The sequence below is a fragment of the Numenius arquata genome, chromosome 6 (genome assembly GCF_964106895.1).
Source record: "Numenius arquata chromosome 6, bNumArq3.hap1.1, whole genome shotgun sequence".
Classification (NCBI taxonomy): domain Eukaryota; kingdom Metazoa; phylum Chordata; class Aves; order Charadriiformes; family Scolopacidae; genus Numenius; species Numenius arquata.
In genome coordinates, this window is record NC_133581.1 from 53,990,673 (window position 1) to 54,007,685 (window position 17,013).

The window sequence follows — 17,013 nt, forward strand, 5'->3', positions numbered from 1 at the left end:
CTTCTGTGTGTACGTGCGCAGTCTCCCTTCCATATGAGTAAGTGAAGGCAGAATTTGGTCCACTGATCCTTCCTTGTTGGTCATAACAGCCTTTTTTTTTTTTTTTTTTTTTTTTAAAAAAAAGAAATGCCTTATGAGTTCTTGGGTAGAACTGGTTCTTTCAGTTCTTGCAGTTCTGGCTGTTGGAATCAAGCTCAGGGCTGGTGAATGAAAGGGGTGGTTTCTTTTTAATTCTCAATTGTCTACCTGGAACTCTAAAACAAGAGCGTGGAAAGAAAACTTTGTATAGTGGTTTTACTGACTGTTGCATTTTCCTAGTGTGGGCAAGCAAGTAATCAAATTGAAAGCTGTGCTACCTGTACAATTTTCTATTCAAACAGAATAAAGGGAGCAAAATGCCTGCCTGGTGTGGGTTTCAGAATAATGATGTGACATTCTGCTTGAAAAGTGTCTACATTTTATTTTGATCTTTATGCTTGATAGTTACTTATTTTTTGACTTGCTGTTTTAAAAACTATTATATCAAGGTAGTGTTGTGGTGTAGGTGCTGGATATTTAATCTTTATAGTTTGGATTTCACTTTTAGGCTAGCAATCATTGTCTTGCATATAGTTTTTGTTTTACATTAAATCAAGAGTGTTCCTAGTCATTTAGGTATTTTCTTTCTTGTTTCAAAATAAGTCTATGTTTTTAATATTGTCTTTTGTAGTATTTTAAAAAAGTCCCTTTTAGCTTAAATCTTGACAGTACTTGAATAGGAACAGGTTTTGTTCAAGTAGAACATAGTTAATTTTTACTAATAGATTAATTTTTGAATTGCACTTCCTAGTATGCAGCTGTGACTTGAATTACACATGACTGATTTAAAGGATGCTAAATTTTCTTAAGGCTTACTCATAAGCATAGATAATGATGTCTTGTGGGTATAAAATCATACGGTTAAAAATACTTTGAAGTATTCTTTTTGGGAAACTTAAATGTTGTTTTTCTTAAAAATAATTTATTTACTTTTGATTGAAATAATTTTGCTACATAGAAAATGAAATGTAGTGTTCATAATCCTCCTGCTGTCTCAGCTGTGTTGAGTTGACAGAAGGTTCCTCCGAGTTGGATATTTATGTTTAAACTGTGTAGACGTAGTATAATAGGATCTTCTTTTCCTAGCATTGTGTCAGGAAACCCACTGATACCTTTACCAAAGCCTCTACTGTTGAGAGGCAGCCTCAGTCGGAAGTTTCAGGCTGTTCTAAATTTTTGTGGTGGTAAAGACTCTTGAAGAGTACAAGAGTTGTTTCAAGTTTTTTTTATGTCCCTCTTGGTTTTGTGATTGTCTTTGTTTGTTTTTTTACTTACTTCAGTCCAGTGCTGATACTTTCAAATTAGTCAGAGAAAGCTTTTAACAGTAGAAGTACTAATTATTGTAATGATGGAGAAAGCAAATTTAACTTGATAGCTAAAATGTTTGCAAGCATTCAAAACATCTGAATGTTGAGTGCTTACTGTTTTTGGTAAGTAATGACTTTTATGTGTGTTGACTTGCATTATGTTGAACTGAGAGTAGTTCCAGTTCATGGGATGAGTCATTCTAGTTTGTAGTATACCCCATTGGTTTTTTTAACTGTTGATTTATTTCTTTTTCAAGAGAGATGCAGTTTTATTGGTTTTGGAACTCACTGTGTTTTCCTGTGTTTTTAGATGAGCAACTAGCAGTCTTTAATTACAAAAACTCAAAATAGATTCAAGTGATATTTTCCTTGTTGAGTGTTATTTAGTCCATGTGAGAGATGTTAGTGCACTGCTATTTACAGATTACCTGCTGTTTTTTTGACTGTTTTGACCCTGTAAATGTGAAAGGGATAAATAAAACCTTTGTACTCCTTTCTGAGTATTTCTTAAAGCTCTTACTGATACTTTGTCTAAATTATTCAGCTGTATTTAGAGGGACCATAAGATACACGTGTAACTATTCTTGCTATAATTACAAGATTCTGAAATACAGAAGTCTTATGAACAGAATGAATTTGTTTGGAAGACCTTGACCTTTGAAGTCTGAGGTCCCCATTGGCTTTGCCAAGGATTACAACTTGATTTTTTTTTTTTTTTAATTATTATTTTTTAAATCAGCTTTGTAGTATGATGTTGCTTTTTAAAACCCAAATAGGGTGTAACATTGTTGATACTCCTTTGATCTTTTTCGGTTTGTGGAGCTTGAGATGTGTTTTTGGGTGGGTTTCTTGTATGGTATTGCAGAAATCTCCTATGCACAGTCATTTGTGGCTTTTGTACTTCAGGTTTCAGTTATGCAAAGCAGGTTTCCTCTAGAGACAAAATTTGCCTATGCAGATTTTTACATTTAGAATTTTTTTTAAAAATGATGTTGGGGGATGTTGGTTTGTTTGGGGTTTTTTGGGTTTGTTTTTTTTTTCCCTCCATTTATGACAGACACTTTAAAGTTAAACACAATGAAAGTTTCTTAAAGTGGTATTTACTCTCCGCTTGGAGGTTCTGGAAAATGTTTCAAAGGTAGACCCAGAATAAGAAAACATATAAAGATAATGTGTTTAAAGAAAGAGACATGACCTTGCTGAAGGATCATTCTGACATGACCTTGCTCATTCTGTCCTAATGCTTTCAGACCCTAGTCTCCCATCTTAAAAGATGAGATCAAATAAAGGTACAGGCACTAGAACAGAAATAGGGAGGCAGGTGATGGATGCAGAGTGATTGTACGATTCAGGTAAAAAATTAAAGGGGAAAAGGTAAGAGCTGGATGCATAGGAAGGAGGAAGGGAGTTTTGGCAAACAATGGAGCAGGAAAAACAACAATTCATTTTTGCAACCCTGAAATTAACAGCTGTGGTTTGACTGATCTGCTAACACGTATGTATTAAACTTTTAAAAAAATCGGTTGTGAACACGTTATTAAAGGCAGAAGTAAATACTCAGAATTGTGCTACTTGTTGCTCTTGGGTGCCATAACGTGCTTTACTGAGGAAAGTATAGCAATGGAAAATCTGTGGTGAGCAGATAACATTACTTGCAAGGTCCTCTAACGTTACTTGTTACCAAAGGAAATTAAAGAATTGAAAACTGAGACCAGTTAAGTAAATGTGCTTTGGTCTTAATTATTTGCCCATTGTTGTCAATAACACTATGTTTGTATTCTCAGGTCTTGTTTCTATATACTGGTAGTCAGAACTGGAAGAATCATCCTTGAGCTCTGTTTTAAATTATCATAGAACTAATTCCTCTGAAAACTTTTATCCCCTCATTCTCACTATTCTGTAAAACTCCCCCAGAACTTCTGTTTCCTCTGTATTGCTGAGGAATCTTCCTGCAATTCCTAGTTTTCACCTTTCCTCGTGGTAACCTTTCTCCTGAAATGTTTTTTCTTTTTGTGATATCTGTCACCTGTGAACAGGTGAAGAGAATGTGGCTGCTGCTTGACCTGAGTCAAGTTCTCTCTGAACTTACATTTTCAAATGAGAAGGACTGAAGCTGTGTATTGTATTGCAAATAATGTCATAGCAGTGCACCATATAAACTTAATGTTTGTTGACCTGTACTAGAAATTACTACCTGACTGACACAACTGTGTGATTGCACCCAACTTCTTCTTAGCTGCAATTATTGTCACTTTAGGAACCTTTGGCCTATTCTTGGTCTTGGTAATTTCCAGCTAATAACTTCAGTACAGGTGGTTTATAGTACATGCACATTATGGTACATACACACACGTATAGTACATACATGTCATACATTACGTGTACATATGTGTACATTGTACATACATATGTGTACATTATAGTACATGCTACATGCATATTCCAGTGTATGATTTTCCAGTAGTCCATGACTGTCCTTTTTGTTGTTGAATATCATCCTGTTTCTGTTATTGCAGCTGTCGCAGTAGTTTCCTATATGCCACCATCAAATGCCTTACTAAAGTCTGGATGGGTAAAACCATCTGATCATTGTAGTTTCTTTACCTCTAGAAAGTAATACGTTTTCAGTGGAGAAGGTTGAATCAGTCTAGCATAGTCTAACTTGTGATACACCCACCTCTATCCTATTTCATGTTATCACCATGTTTCTAAGTGTTCTGAAAAATATTACGTGGCCTTGCATGTGCTGTTAACTAGTGAACTGTTCAACTTTTTCTAGTAGGGACATATATGAAGAAAAGTGGAGCGAAGGGGGGAAAAAGAAAGCAGACGGGCTTCAGAGTCATAGCAGCCTTCCAATATCTCAAGGGAGCTTACAGGAGAGCCGGAGAGGGACTCTTTGTCAGGAAATGTAGTGACAGGATGAGGGGTAATGGTTTTAAATTGGAAGAGGGGAGATTTAGATTAGACATTAGGCAGAAATTCTTTACTGTGAGGGTGGTGAAGCACTGGAACAGGTTGCTCAGGGAAGTTGTGGATGCCCCATCCCTGGAAGTGTTCAAGGCCAGGCTGGATGGGGCTTTGAGCAACCTGCTCTAGTGGGAGGTGTCCCTGACCATGGCAGGGGGGTTGGAACTCAATGATCTTTAAGGTCCCTTCCAACTCTAAGCATTCTATGATTCTGTGACTTGTTAGCCAAGTTGGTGTGGAGCTGTGCACACACACTATGCTTGAAAGCTTTCAAGTGCATGTTGTGTTGCCAGTATATGTGTTAAGCCATGATGTGCTTTTCTTTCTCCTACAGAACCTTTTTCTGTAAAAGTTTCTCCTATGAAAAAGCACCTAGTCCTTTCTGCTCTTATTACACAAAGTATCTCTCAGATTACATGCATTTTCTAGAGTGAATTCTCTATTACATCAAATGCTTTCTATGTTTGATTATCTGTTTCCTTACCAGTGTTCACAAACATGGGAGGAACTAGACACAGAGAACAATGTTCATATGCAACTTTGCCTCAGCTGTTTCCTCTTTGTCGAGTTAGACATCTCCAGCTGAGATGTGCGCTCATTTATTTCCATGTCTTTTTCAAAAAGTGGGAACTACAAGTAGTTATCTCAATTAGGATCTTTAACACTGTAATACTAAGGTCTAGTATAGAACATTATTGTCTGTTGATACACACCAGTCGCTTAAAAACAGCAGCCTTGCAAGCCATATAATAAATTAATTTTGTCTTTAGTTTAACTTGATTAGTTTGAAGATATGGGGCAACAGAGAGAAAATTTCAGGATGTGAAAGGGCAGTGGAAATTTCTAGAGGATAAGGATCTTGCTGGAGGAAGCCTTCTTATATCTCACACAGAAGGAGCCTCTTCATGTGTGTGCAGTAACCCTAAAGCTGCAACCATCATGCAGTTTATGCATTGATAAAAGACACAAACCAAAGACCCAGAGTGCTCGTTGGCTTTTCATTGTTCTCACTATGTTCTTCTCATGTGTAAACAAGCTTGATAGAAATATTTTTTAATTATTTATAAATTATTATTGATTTTATCTATTATTATTACTACTGCATTCAATAATTGCAAGTTATTTATGACCTTTGTCTTAATTTAGTAATTCCCTGTACAGCAGGAAGCCTGCATGATCTGGAAACCAGTTGCTATTCCATATGGTTCCAATTAATAACCTTATTATTTATCTTTACTATGGAATTGATGAGTATTAAAAATTTATCCAGCTAATTTAGAGCTCTCACCTTTCCGAACATTTTGAGATATGTTAAGTGTCTAATTTAGGCTGTATTTTTTTCCACTCTTATGAAGTATAGGGTTTTTTTTAGTTTCTATCCCCCCCGGCATATCAAGAACAGCAAATACCCTGAATAAATTTCTGCAAAGGAAAAAGCAGAGTCTCATCTTGAAATAAATTCTGCTGGCTTCCTGTTTTGTTACGGAAGAACTATTTTGTTAATACATTTGTAAAAGGAGGAATAAGATTAGTATGAGTATCTTTCCTAACTACAGAGATCTTGTAAACAATATAGTCAATTAACTGACCAGTGGTAATTCTTTGACATGCCATTGTTAGGTTACTAAATGTGAAAAAGTTTCAGAAGTTCACTATTTTTATTCTTTGACCAGCAGTCAATAGTTTTCTAATTCAAGGTCTGATTTTTACTTTTTTTTTTGGTGACTGACGTTTCCAGCTGTGTTGTTAAATTACATCTGCAAAATAGCGCTTTAAAACGTTATGCCTTGTAACCTTGTTTGCAAACAACTTTCATTGCTTCCAACGAAGGTTGTGAATTGCATTTTTTCCCTTTTCCTTTATACCAAGACGATTGTAAGTTGCCTTTTACTTTGAATTAATCTGAAAACTTGTCTCAGTATTTCAGCAAGAAAAATCCACTAGCACCTAGATGGATTCTCACATATCTTACTCTGGCTTGTTTTAGAACACAGGTTTGACATCTATTTTTCTATGCTTAATCTTGTTTGCTCACATTATAACTTCAAAACTATATGAAATTTTATGTTAAAACTATTACTGGAATAGTGTTAGGTAGTGTATAGCCCATGTGTGTTGATCTCAGTTTTAATAAGACTATGGTAAATGTGAGAATTGGGAGATCAACTTACATTTTTATTCAGCTGTTCTTGTGTAAATTCAATGATTGATTTAGCAAAGTACTGTCTACTTCAGACTGGAATGTGCAGCGATTTTTTTTTTTTTTTTTTTTTTTTTTTTTTTCTCCTGAGGAGTATAGGAAATATCAAAATCTGTACTTTCAGTTTTCAGCTGTTCAAATTTAGCACTCTTAAAATACATATTTGGAGCCATATGCCTTCTTGAGCCTCCATAGTTTAAAGCTTAGTGTAACAAGCTGGAACTCTAAAAATGGCAGAAGGCATGAGGGGAAGAAAGAGCATTTTAGGGACCATCATCTGCATTATTCATATGTTGTATAGTTTCTGAAGAGCTAGCCATGAATTAGATATTACAAATACTTTATTAAGCCTATAAAATGAATGCTGTTCATGGTGCGTGGTTTTATAAAATATTTTAATGGTCCTGAATATATTGACTTTGCCCTCCATGACCCTATGGCTGACTGCAAACGAAGCAGGCAGAAAATTTCCTTTGTGTTAAAAGTAGTAGTGAAGTGTGTGGGAGGTAGAGAAGTGGCTGAATTTCCCCTTTGATAAATGCATTATGCTGGTAGTTCTGGTGGGATGGAGGTGAGAGAGGAAAAAAAGAAGGGGAGCTCCTCTTGAACAGAGAGGACTTGCTAGAGTAAGCAGCCGATCCATAAAAGGGGGTTGATAGGTAGGTTCAGGCAGCTTTTCAGTTTTCTGAGTTAATTTTAAAAGGTTGTGTTTAAGTGCATTGTACTCTCGAGACTCACAGCTGGCTGAAGTCTCAGCCTAGTTTCTCCCTAGAAGGTGAGTGCTGCTTACCTGGTCCCCTGGTACCTATAGTCAAGAGGGTTAATCTTGAGTATTAAGTAAATCTACATTTTCATGGCTTTGTGCTTTTAATAATAATATTTCTAGTTTTGAATCAATAATTGGATACTGTGCCACTCTAGAATATGTTTTTGTGTTTACCTTGTCTTTTATTTAGAGGACTTTGGCCAATCTTTTGCAACATATGTTTCAGTGATTAAACTACTGTAATTAAAGCAATATGGCAGGTAAATGCTTTTGGTATCAGCAACACAAGGTAACTTTGGGATTCTCAGAGTTAAAATGCTTTCCTGCATCTGGAGGATGCATCTGGATCAGCTGGAGGTTTGGCACTAACCTCTGTTAGGGTATGAAGAGAGGTTGTCTTTGGCAAGAATTAAGTGGTGAATGCTGGAAAGCTCAACATTAGTGAAGCAATCAATTATAAAAAAAATAGATTTATATGAAAACTAAGGATTCCAGCTTTATGGTGTTGGGCTTGTGTTTTAATTACTAACATGAAACAGTGATATGTGGAACAATGAGCTTTTTGCTAGGATTAACTAACAAAACTTGTGTGCTGGTTCTTGTTTTTTTTTGCACACAAAATTGTCTTTGACTGTCCCTAAGTTAGTGCTCACTGTATGGTCACTGTATGGTGACTGCTGTATTGTGGGGAGTAGGGCAGAACTATTAAACTAAAAATATCTGTGGCAAAATCATAATATCTCTGCCAAAATTGAGAAATTTAGAAACGATTCACCTTTTTCCGGTGCTGTTTAACTAAATGAATGATTGAATGTTGTGGAGGGTTGACCCTGGCTGGATGCCAGGTGCCTGCTAAAGCCACTCTGACACTCCCCCATCTCAGCTGAACAGGGGAAAGAAAATATAATGAAAGGTTTGTGGGTTGAGATAAGGACAGGGAGATCATTCACTGGTTACTGTCATGGGCAAACCAGACTCAACTTGGGGAAAATTAATTTAATTCATTGCCAATTAAAAGTCAGAGTAGCGTAATGAGAAATAAAACCAAATCTTAAACGATTTTCCTCCCACTTCTCCCTTCTTCTGGGGCTCAACTTCACTCCTGACGTCTCTACCTCCTCCCTGTCAGTGGCACAGGGGGACAGGGAATGGGGGTTGCAGTCAGTTCATCACATGTTGTTTCTGCTGCGTCTTCCTCCTCGTGGGAAGGACTCCTCACACTTCCCCTGCTCCAGCGTGTAGGGTTCCTCCCATGGGATGCAGTCCTCCACAAACTTCTGCAATGTGAGTCCTTCTTATGGGTTACAGTTCTTCACAAACTGCTCCAGCATGAGTTCCCCACAGGGTCACAAGTCCTGCCAGCAAACCTGCTCCAGCGTGGGCTGTCTCCTTCCACGGGGCCACAGGTCCTGCCAGAAACCTGCTCCAGCACTGGCTTCCCATGGGGTCACAACCCCCTTCTGGCATGGTGTCCTCCATGGGCTGCAGGTGGATATCTGTCTGCTCCACTGTTAACCTCCATGGGCTGCAGGGAGGTATTCTCACTCCTCTCTTCTGGCTGCTGCTGTGCAGTTGTTTGGTTTGGGTTTTTTTTTTTTTCCCCTTTCTAAACATGTTATCCTGGGGGCACTACCACTGTCACTGATGACTTGGCCAGTGGTGAGTCTGTCTTGGAGCCAGCTGGCATTGGCCCTGTCAGACATAGGGGAGGCTTCCAGCAGCTCCTTACAGAAGCCACCCCTGTACTACCAAAACCTTGCCATGCAAACACAATACAAATGTTTAACGATGTTTTTGTTTAAATATTGTTTCATTAGAGAACTTTTAAAAGTTAATTTTACTCAAAAAAATTTATGATAGTCATTATCTTCACTAGCAGATTTAAAGTTCCATGCTTTGATTGATGGATTAGAAAAGCTGCTATTTTTTTCAGTGGGGAACAGGGATTACAAAAAAACTTTCATTAAAGCTTATTTTTCTTAGAAATAAGACCTGAATTTTTTTTCTGAAGTCAGTTATCTTTTGACAAAGATCAGGTCTTTTACACAGTAGCATGCCTTTTTGTTCAGAACGAGTTCTCTGCTTAAGAAGTCTAGACATGCAACTTGAGGAAAGTATGGAGGTCTCAAATCAGGAAATAACCTGGTTTTTAATATCTTAAAGCTTTGTTGGTAATTTGCAAAAGTATTTTTTGGTGAGGATCACGTAGATAATGTTATTTGCAGGAAGACTGGATTTGCACTGTTGTTGGAGAGTTTACCCCCTCACATGCCCCAAAAGAAAGGGAAACTGTGAGAGAGACATTTTAATAAATATTGGACAGGAGAGAGACAAAATACATAATGGTACATAATGGGAAATAGCTGATAAAATTATTATTGTAACTTTATCTGCCTTATGAAATCCTAGTGTCATGTTTATGGAACATCCCTGCAACAATCATCTCTTCTCCTACTTTACTTTTAGATCATCTTGAACAGGACATCTGGGGTTTTCCTCCCCTTTTTTCTTTATTCTTTTATTCTTCTTTAAATTCCTTAGACAAATTCTCACTTTCCAAATTAGAGATTAAACTGGTTGTTTCAGGTAGACAATTCAGTTAAGAAACCTTTCTACTTTTTTGCGTATATAATGTTATACTTGATATCTCGGTCCCTTCAACCGTTCTTCTAAATACAGGACAATTGTTAGGAAAAAAACGTTCTTTATTCTGGCTCTGCAGACATATTTGATATTTCATAGTGTGTCCAGGTATTCTACATAGACAATAAAATTCATTAGTATTATAATTATCATAAAAATTCTGTGAAATCCTAGTTTATTATTCCATTAACCGGATTGCTTTCCATTCACGCCAACAAAATTTGTTTATATTTAATTATGTTATGCTAATATCATGTCAATCAAAGAGACACGCACAGTCTTTTTCTATCTGCTATGTCTGAAATCCACAGTCTGAGTGTTGCTTGGTTTATTCTGAGATGGTAGGGATGTGCACTGAACATCTTGGAAAAAAATCATTTCAATTTGGTTTTGCTTTTTTTATTGTGTTAATGTATGTATCTCTAAAATGATCTTTCATTTAACATTTGACAAAGATGTTTTCACTGAGTTTAACACAATCTTTAGCTTCAGCTTGGCCCTTGCAGCTGCTGCTTATCTGAACTGGTTGTTGCCTAAATAAATATGATTTTGCCACTGAAGAGAAAATGGCCAATGAACTAGAAGGCACATACTGGTGGAACTATCGATATCTCATCCAAGATGAATAAAAGTTATGCAAAGAGTTGACAGTTGAATGCTTTCAGATATTGTCTGCTTTATTCATGGCGGTATATCCTAAAAATTTATCCTAAGCTTTTTTCCTAAACTATTTATTAAATTTTCAGTTAATGTAAAACTTGGGGAGAAATGAATTGCTGGAGAGCAATTTCTTTCTAATGTTTTGAAGAACTCTCTAGTAAACATTTACTTTCTTGTAAATTACAAATGCCGAACCTTTTATAGAAATCCCAAATGTGAAGGATAAGCCTAATTTTTTGTTAGCCCTCTGTTACCGTGGTCAGTCATGGGTACTCTGCTGCTGATTTCAGGAAGTACAGGCTGTTTTATGAAGAGACATTCCACATAAAAAGTCTTACTTGTTTAATTAGGTTAATGAAAGGCTTGATTAACGGATTTTTTTTTAATTTTTTTTTTTTTTAAATCAAGTATTGGAGAAGTTCCACAGGTTCTGTGGAGTGACAGCTGGAGAAATGGTCTTTAGTCTGTTGTTTCTACTTTCCCCCCTAGAGTTCAACTTCAGGTCATTAATTCTCAGTGGGTGTCAGTCATGAATCTGACTTAAAGTTCTAGGCAGTCTGTAAGGACTGATTAAGTAAATTTGATGGTACAAAAGTCTAGAAATTTTTTTTTTTTTACACAGATTTAAATTCAAGACTTTTCTAGGTGTAAAATAACTATTAAGACAAAACATGTCTCATTTCTGTAATCGAGGTGTAGTCTTATTATAAATTACAAAATTCTAGAAACCTTGTTATTAAATTTATGAAAATGTAACTGCTTTTAACTAACTTCTTGCTGTATATAAACTTAAAGATAAAATGCTAGATTTTAATAATGGTGTTCATTCAGTTTCCATAATCATTTGCCACATTTGCGATTGACTGCTGTATATATCCGTCTCTGAATATTTTCATCAGCATTTAGAAATGAAACATGCTATCTGATACAATCATAGAATCATGGAATACCAGGTATACCAGGTTGGAAGGGACCTCAAGGATCATCTGGTCCAACTTTTCTTGGCAAAAGCACAGTTTAGACAAGATGGCCCAGCACCCTGTCCAGCTGATTGTTCAAATTGTCCCATGTTGGGGAATCCACCACTTCTCCGGGGAGATTATTCCAATGGCTGATTATTTGCATTGTGAAAAATTTTCCTCTTGAGTCCAGTTGGAACCTCTCCGGGAGTAACTTGTATCCATTACCCCCCAGCTTTTCCAGGTGACTCCTTGTGAGAAGGAAGTCTCTATCTTCACAACGTAATTCTTGTAGTCATCCAAAGGTGATTTATCAGCTGAACTGATAAAAGTCTGTCTCAGGGGAAAAAAAATAAAAAAACAAGCAAGAAAGCTCTGTATGAAACTCATCATCCTATTGCATTTGATTGGGTGCAGACCTCCTTTTGGCTAAAAATCCTGTGCCTGTACCAAAGCGATCAAGCTTCATAGGAGTGCCTGCAGCACTGACTCTGATTGCTATACGTTCTCCATCATCACGTTTCTAGCATAGTTGCAATATAAATATTATTTAGTATCTTTAATGAGACACATACAGAAGACAGGGTTTTTCTTGTGATATGACACTTTTTATAATAATCCTAAAAATTTCTATAGAAGTGTGGTTCAAACATGATTCATATAGATTCCTTTGTGAGTGGTACTGAAAGTTAGTGTGTTAAAGACTTGTCATAGCACTCTAGTGTGTTTATTTTTGTTCCTATTCAGTTAGTGGTGCATTGGGTCACCCTGTTCCTAATACGATACAAAAATGATCAAATCTAATATAAGTTGAGTGCTTTGTATCTAATGTATGCTATTTTAAAAGTATGTTTATTTTTATTCAGTTTGCCTTAGAGGAATTTTAATGTCTGATGGATGTGTGACCTGTTTGTTTTTACTGAATAGTTGCAATATGAGTTAATTAAAATATTACTTGAATATTACTTAAATAACTCTGTTTTGTTGTAGCCGAAAAAGAAAACTAAGACATTCAATCCTCCAATCCGTAGAAACTGGGAAAGTAATTACTTTGGGATGCCCCTACAGGATCTGGTTACACCCGAGAAACCGATACCTCTGTTTGTTGAAAAATGTGTGCAATTCATTGAAGATACAGGTAAGATAGGAAAACTATTGGAGGAAAGACTTTCCCACTTTACATAACACGTAAAGCCTCTCATTTTCTGTTTTAAAGTACGTTTAGAATTTTATCCTAGAAATAAATAATTATGGGAAGAGTACATTTTAAAAGTAGAATATGTTCCCTAAATTGTGTGCTTAATATGTGATGGTCTTTTGTCTTTACTTACACAGATATTTAATTTCTTTTTGACAAACATTTGAAGTTTAACGTTTTTTCATGTAAACTTATATCACTTTCTAATGCCAAATGACTTTTAACCCAATGGCATTCCAGTCTTACATGTCTCATTGTTGCCACTGTATTTTACTTCATATTTTAAAAAGCTCTGAAATCCACTTTTCCCAATTGCAGAAAACATGTCCTTGGTATGCCTTAATTAGACAGCTTGCTTGCTTGCTTTACTTCGCTGATAAACCTAGTTTTGCATTTTAACCTGTTACAGAGAAGCATTTCTTTTCGAAATACTGTATAATTATACATGAGATACGTTAAGCAATTTGTTTAACTTGCAAATTTCTCGTTTACCGTAAAATATTAACATACATATGTTTGTACTAGGGTGAAATTTCACAGTATGGTTTTCTCTTTCCCCCTTCTCCCTGGCTCCCTAGTTGTATGTTTGTCCCTGTTTTCAGCCTGTTCACTGTGTGCCGATGAGGCGAGTAGGGTGATCTTGCTGGTCCAACAGAAGATTACATTTAGGAGTGGGGAGTTGTTTTGAGGCTTGGGAGTGGCATATGTTTGGGTTTTGTTCATTTTTTTTGTTTGTTTGTTTGTTTTTAAAGATGGGGAGCATCAGTTTTCAGTTGGTGTGTGGATTTTGCTTGCTCTGAAGTTGCATAAATACTGTATTGCTATATTTGAAACAAATGAGAGTGTGAGGCTGACTGACTGCAACTGAAACATGACCAGGACTGTCTTTTAATGGGTGTCTGCAGTTTGGTATTGTTTAGCATAAAGTAAAACAGCACCTTTTTTTCCACATTTTCTTAGGTCTGTAATACAATTTTGGCTGTAAGATGAATAACATTTTTAGCAAGAGTAAAACTGAAGGATTTTCTTTCTTAAACTAAAATTCAGTTTTACTGCCATCTCTAAGAGTAGTGTTTCCAAAACTACTGCTGCAGGTGGTAAGCCTAATAGCTGTTTTTGAAGACTTATGTACTGCGTTATTACAATTAAAAAAAAAAAAAAAAAAAAAAGATGAAACCTCAGACACTGATCTTTTGGGAGTTGGAGATGTTAGTATAAATCCATCTTTAACTTTTACCTCCTATTGGTTCCTTGCCCAAAGGTAAGAGCTGTATTTTCTTCCGTCTTGCTTTTCCTTTCCCCACCTTGCCCAGGATAAAATGAGGAAGGGGGAAGAAGGGCAAGGAGTAGTAGAATGGTATAGACAGTTTAATATGTATTTTGTGTTTGCTATTGTATGTAGCAAAAGAAAACCCAACCAAAACCAACATAATTTTATGGGTGGGTCACTGTCTGAATCTGTGCTCTTCAGAAATGGCTACATACAACTAGCTATGTATTGCTATGTAAAAGAGACATTCACCAGTAATGAAGACCAAATGACTTCTTGGAGAGTTTGTAGGATCTAGAAGTATCTTAAGTTTGAGCATGTTTAACTTTGTAAGAATTCTTCAAAATTATAAATCCAGATCTAAAGAAAATTGTATTTGCTTAGAAATAGTGTTGTCTGATACCTGTTGACTTTGTGGCAGACTTTCAAAAGAAGGTCTAGTATTTCTCTCAAAAGATTTTCACCAGCTTATGGGGTGAGAGAGAGAACTATAATAGTGTGGGCACATGATTTGTGGTCTTTTTTTCCCCTCATAGTCATCAAATAACGCAAGCACCCAGAAGATTTAACACTTTTATTCTCCTCTAATGACCTGTCTTTGAAGAGTTGTTCAAAATGTGAGGGGCTCCTCAACAGTGGTAACTCAGGAGGTACTGCTTTTAGTTGATTGAACGTATGTTAGTTCATCCTGGAATGCTTCTGTGCAGATACTGAAAGATGGAGAATTTTAATTCTGGCCATATGCGTAAGCTGGACAAACAGTGGGCCATCTGCATGCTTTGTTTGTGGCTCTGAAGACAGTTGTTCTCCTGCTGTTTCTGTTAAGCACTTACTAAAGATGATACAAAACCTCTACTTTTGATCTGTATTACAATTTTCTTTGTCCTACTCCGGATTCTGTGTAAGTAGCTTAGGTTGTTCTTTTCAACTTCCATACATGGCTGTGGGAGTTTTATTTTTGGTGTGTGATATTTTTATACTGGGTTAATATTCTGTAGGAGTTTCAGGCAGTGTTCCCATAGAATGTATTTGTTTCCTTTGAGAGAGGAGGGTGTTCACTTGCATTGCCTTCAAATTTTGTAATGAGATAGACTCACTTCAGTGACTTTGGGACTGTCTGAGAGAAAATTCCACAGAGTTTTGGAAATGATCAGTCTGCAGAAGGCAAGTCAGGATCTGTTGGCTTCAGGCTGGACTCCAGGATGGTACTGTTCCCATTTGGTAAAGCTATTGTATCAGCTGCTATGGGGAGTCATCCAGCATTTCAGCTGTCTCTCAGCAAGTCAGCCTGCTATCAGTACTAACTGAGCTGAATACCAGTGGTTACTATCATTGTTGTCTTAATCAAGAAGTGCAGTCTTTTCCAACTCTTTTTGAATGAGGCTAATCAGTGTATTGCTTTTACAGAGGACACGCTTGTTTAGCTTTTCCTTTTAGGGTATTTTCATGGTATTTTCCTTCCCTTTGTATTACCACATCTAATTTGCACTGTGGCTGAATTGCAGGTTTTTTGCAAAGATATGATTAATCTCAAATTGAAGGGCTAATCTTAATTTTTAATGTTCCCTATCTCTGTCTTATGAAATTATACAAGATGGTGCTTTGTATGCACTCATCTAAATTGTGACTGAGGCTAGAAAGTATAGTGTGAAAAACAGTTTTCTCTGCGTTGTTTTGGTTGCTTAGATGAAGAGATAATATCAGAAAGTGTCTTTGAATATTCCTACTCCACCATACACCTTAAAGAATTGAGTGCATGCAGAAAATACTAGCAGATTTTTGTTTTACAATACTCTTCTGGAATATCCTCAACAAGAAAAGAAGTGTGCATCAGTAGAAGAGGGACAACTTGGAAAAATTAAACTAAATCCAGGAGCTGAAAAGTTCTAGCCTTTTATAAATCAACAGATTTTTCTTTTGAAGGAACCTGGTAAAGTGGGATCTGGTAGAGATAAGGGATCCTAAGGCAGGGCCTACAGCTGCAGGTATTTTCTGTGTGTTCCTCTTTAGTTTGATATTTTCTAACAAGAAGTTTTGTTCTGAACTGGTTTATTTTTATGGATTCAACTAATTTCTGGGTTTGAAAGATAATCTAGGGCTTAAATCCCTTTGGAATCTTTTTGATAGTATTTGAAGTAGAAACTGAGAGAGTGGAGTGGTTAATACTTGAGCAGATCTAAACCTAATAAGCAGTAAGTGTGTATCAGAACCTCCAGTTCAGCAGTGTGTTCTGTTGCCAATACTAAAAGTACAAAGCAGTACTAGCATGTGATAATTTGTCTTGTTGGAACCTATTGATCAAAAAAATATTTTGTACAATACCATCTTATTTTAAATTTAATAACACTGTCACTTCTGGGTGAGGATGGAGGAAACGTTGGCTAAATATCATAAACGAACTTAACTTGTGTGTTTACACATTGTCCATGTTTATAGGAAGACCTTTTCTCTATCCAAGCCTTTCATTTTTGAACTCACTGTAATTATAGCTGGATGAGTAATCTTTTGGTTGGTTGTCAGAGCTCCTTCTTGTTGGTTCATTGAACAAGATGATTAAAACAATTTTTATCTTTCAGGTAAGTAACTTGATAACGGTGAATTATCAAGTTTTCCACTAAATATCTTGATATAAATGTATAATGTTTTCAGGAAAACTTATTTTCAAGATATTGTGATCTTAGATGTAACCTTTTACAGACTATATAAACAGTTTTCTACTGTTAGTGACATATCATAATGTATAAGATGCTGGTGTTTGTATGCTTTTACCTCTTGTCAGATTCTTTGCATGTGACTTGTAACTTACTCTTAAGGGCAGCTACTTAAATTGACTTTTTGACATTGGTACTTATTTTCAGTTACGGGCTTCCAAAAGAAGATTTGGACAGTACAGTTGTTCTGGTGTATTTTGTTGCTTTCTCCCGATTGACTGAGTAGAAGGTCATGTTGTTACATCACTTGA

General features: G+C 36.3%; 1 protein-coding gene across 1 annotated transcript in view; it reads left to right on the forward strand.

Annotated features, from left to right (window-relative positions):
- ARHGAP5 (Rho GTPase activating protein 5) overlaps nucleotides 1-17,013 on the forward strand; it is a 49,567-nt gene that overhangs the window by 15,880 nt on the left and 16,674 nt on the right. The window contains exon 4 of the mRNA XM_074148396.1: nucleotides 12,574-12,721. Coding sequence (XP_074004497.1) covers nucleotides 12,574-12,721 — 148 coding nt within the window. The remainder of the gene's footprint in view (nucleotides 1-12,573; nucleotides 12,722-17,013) is intronic.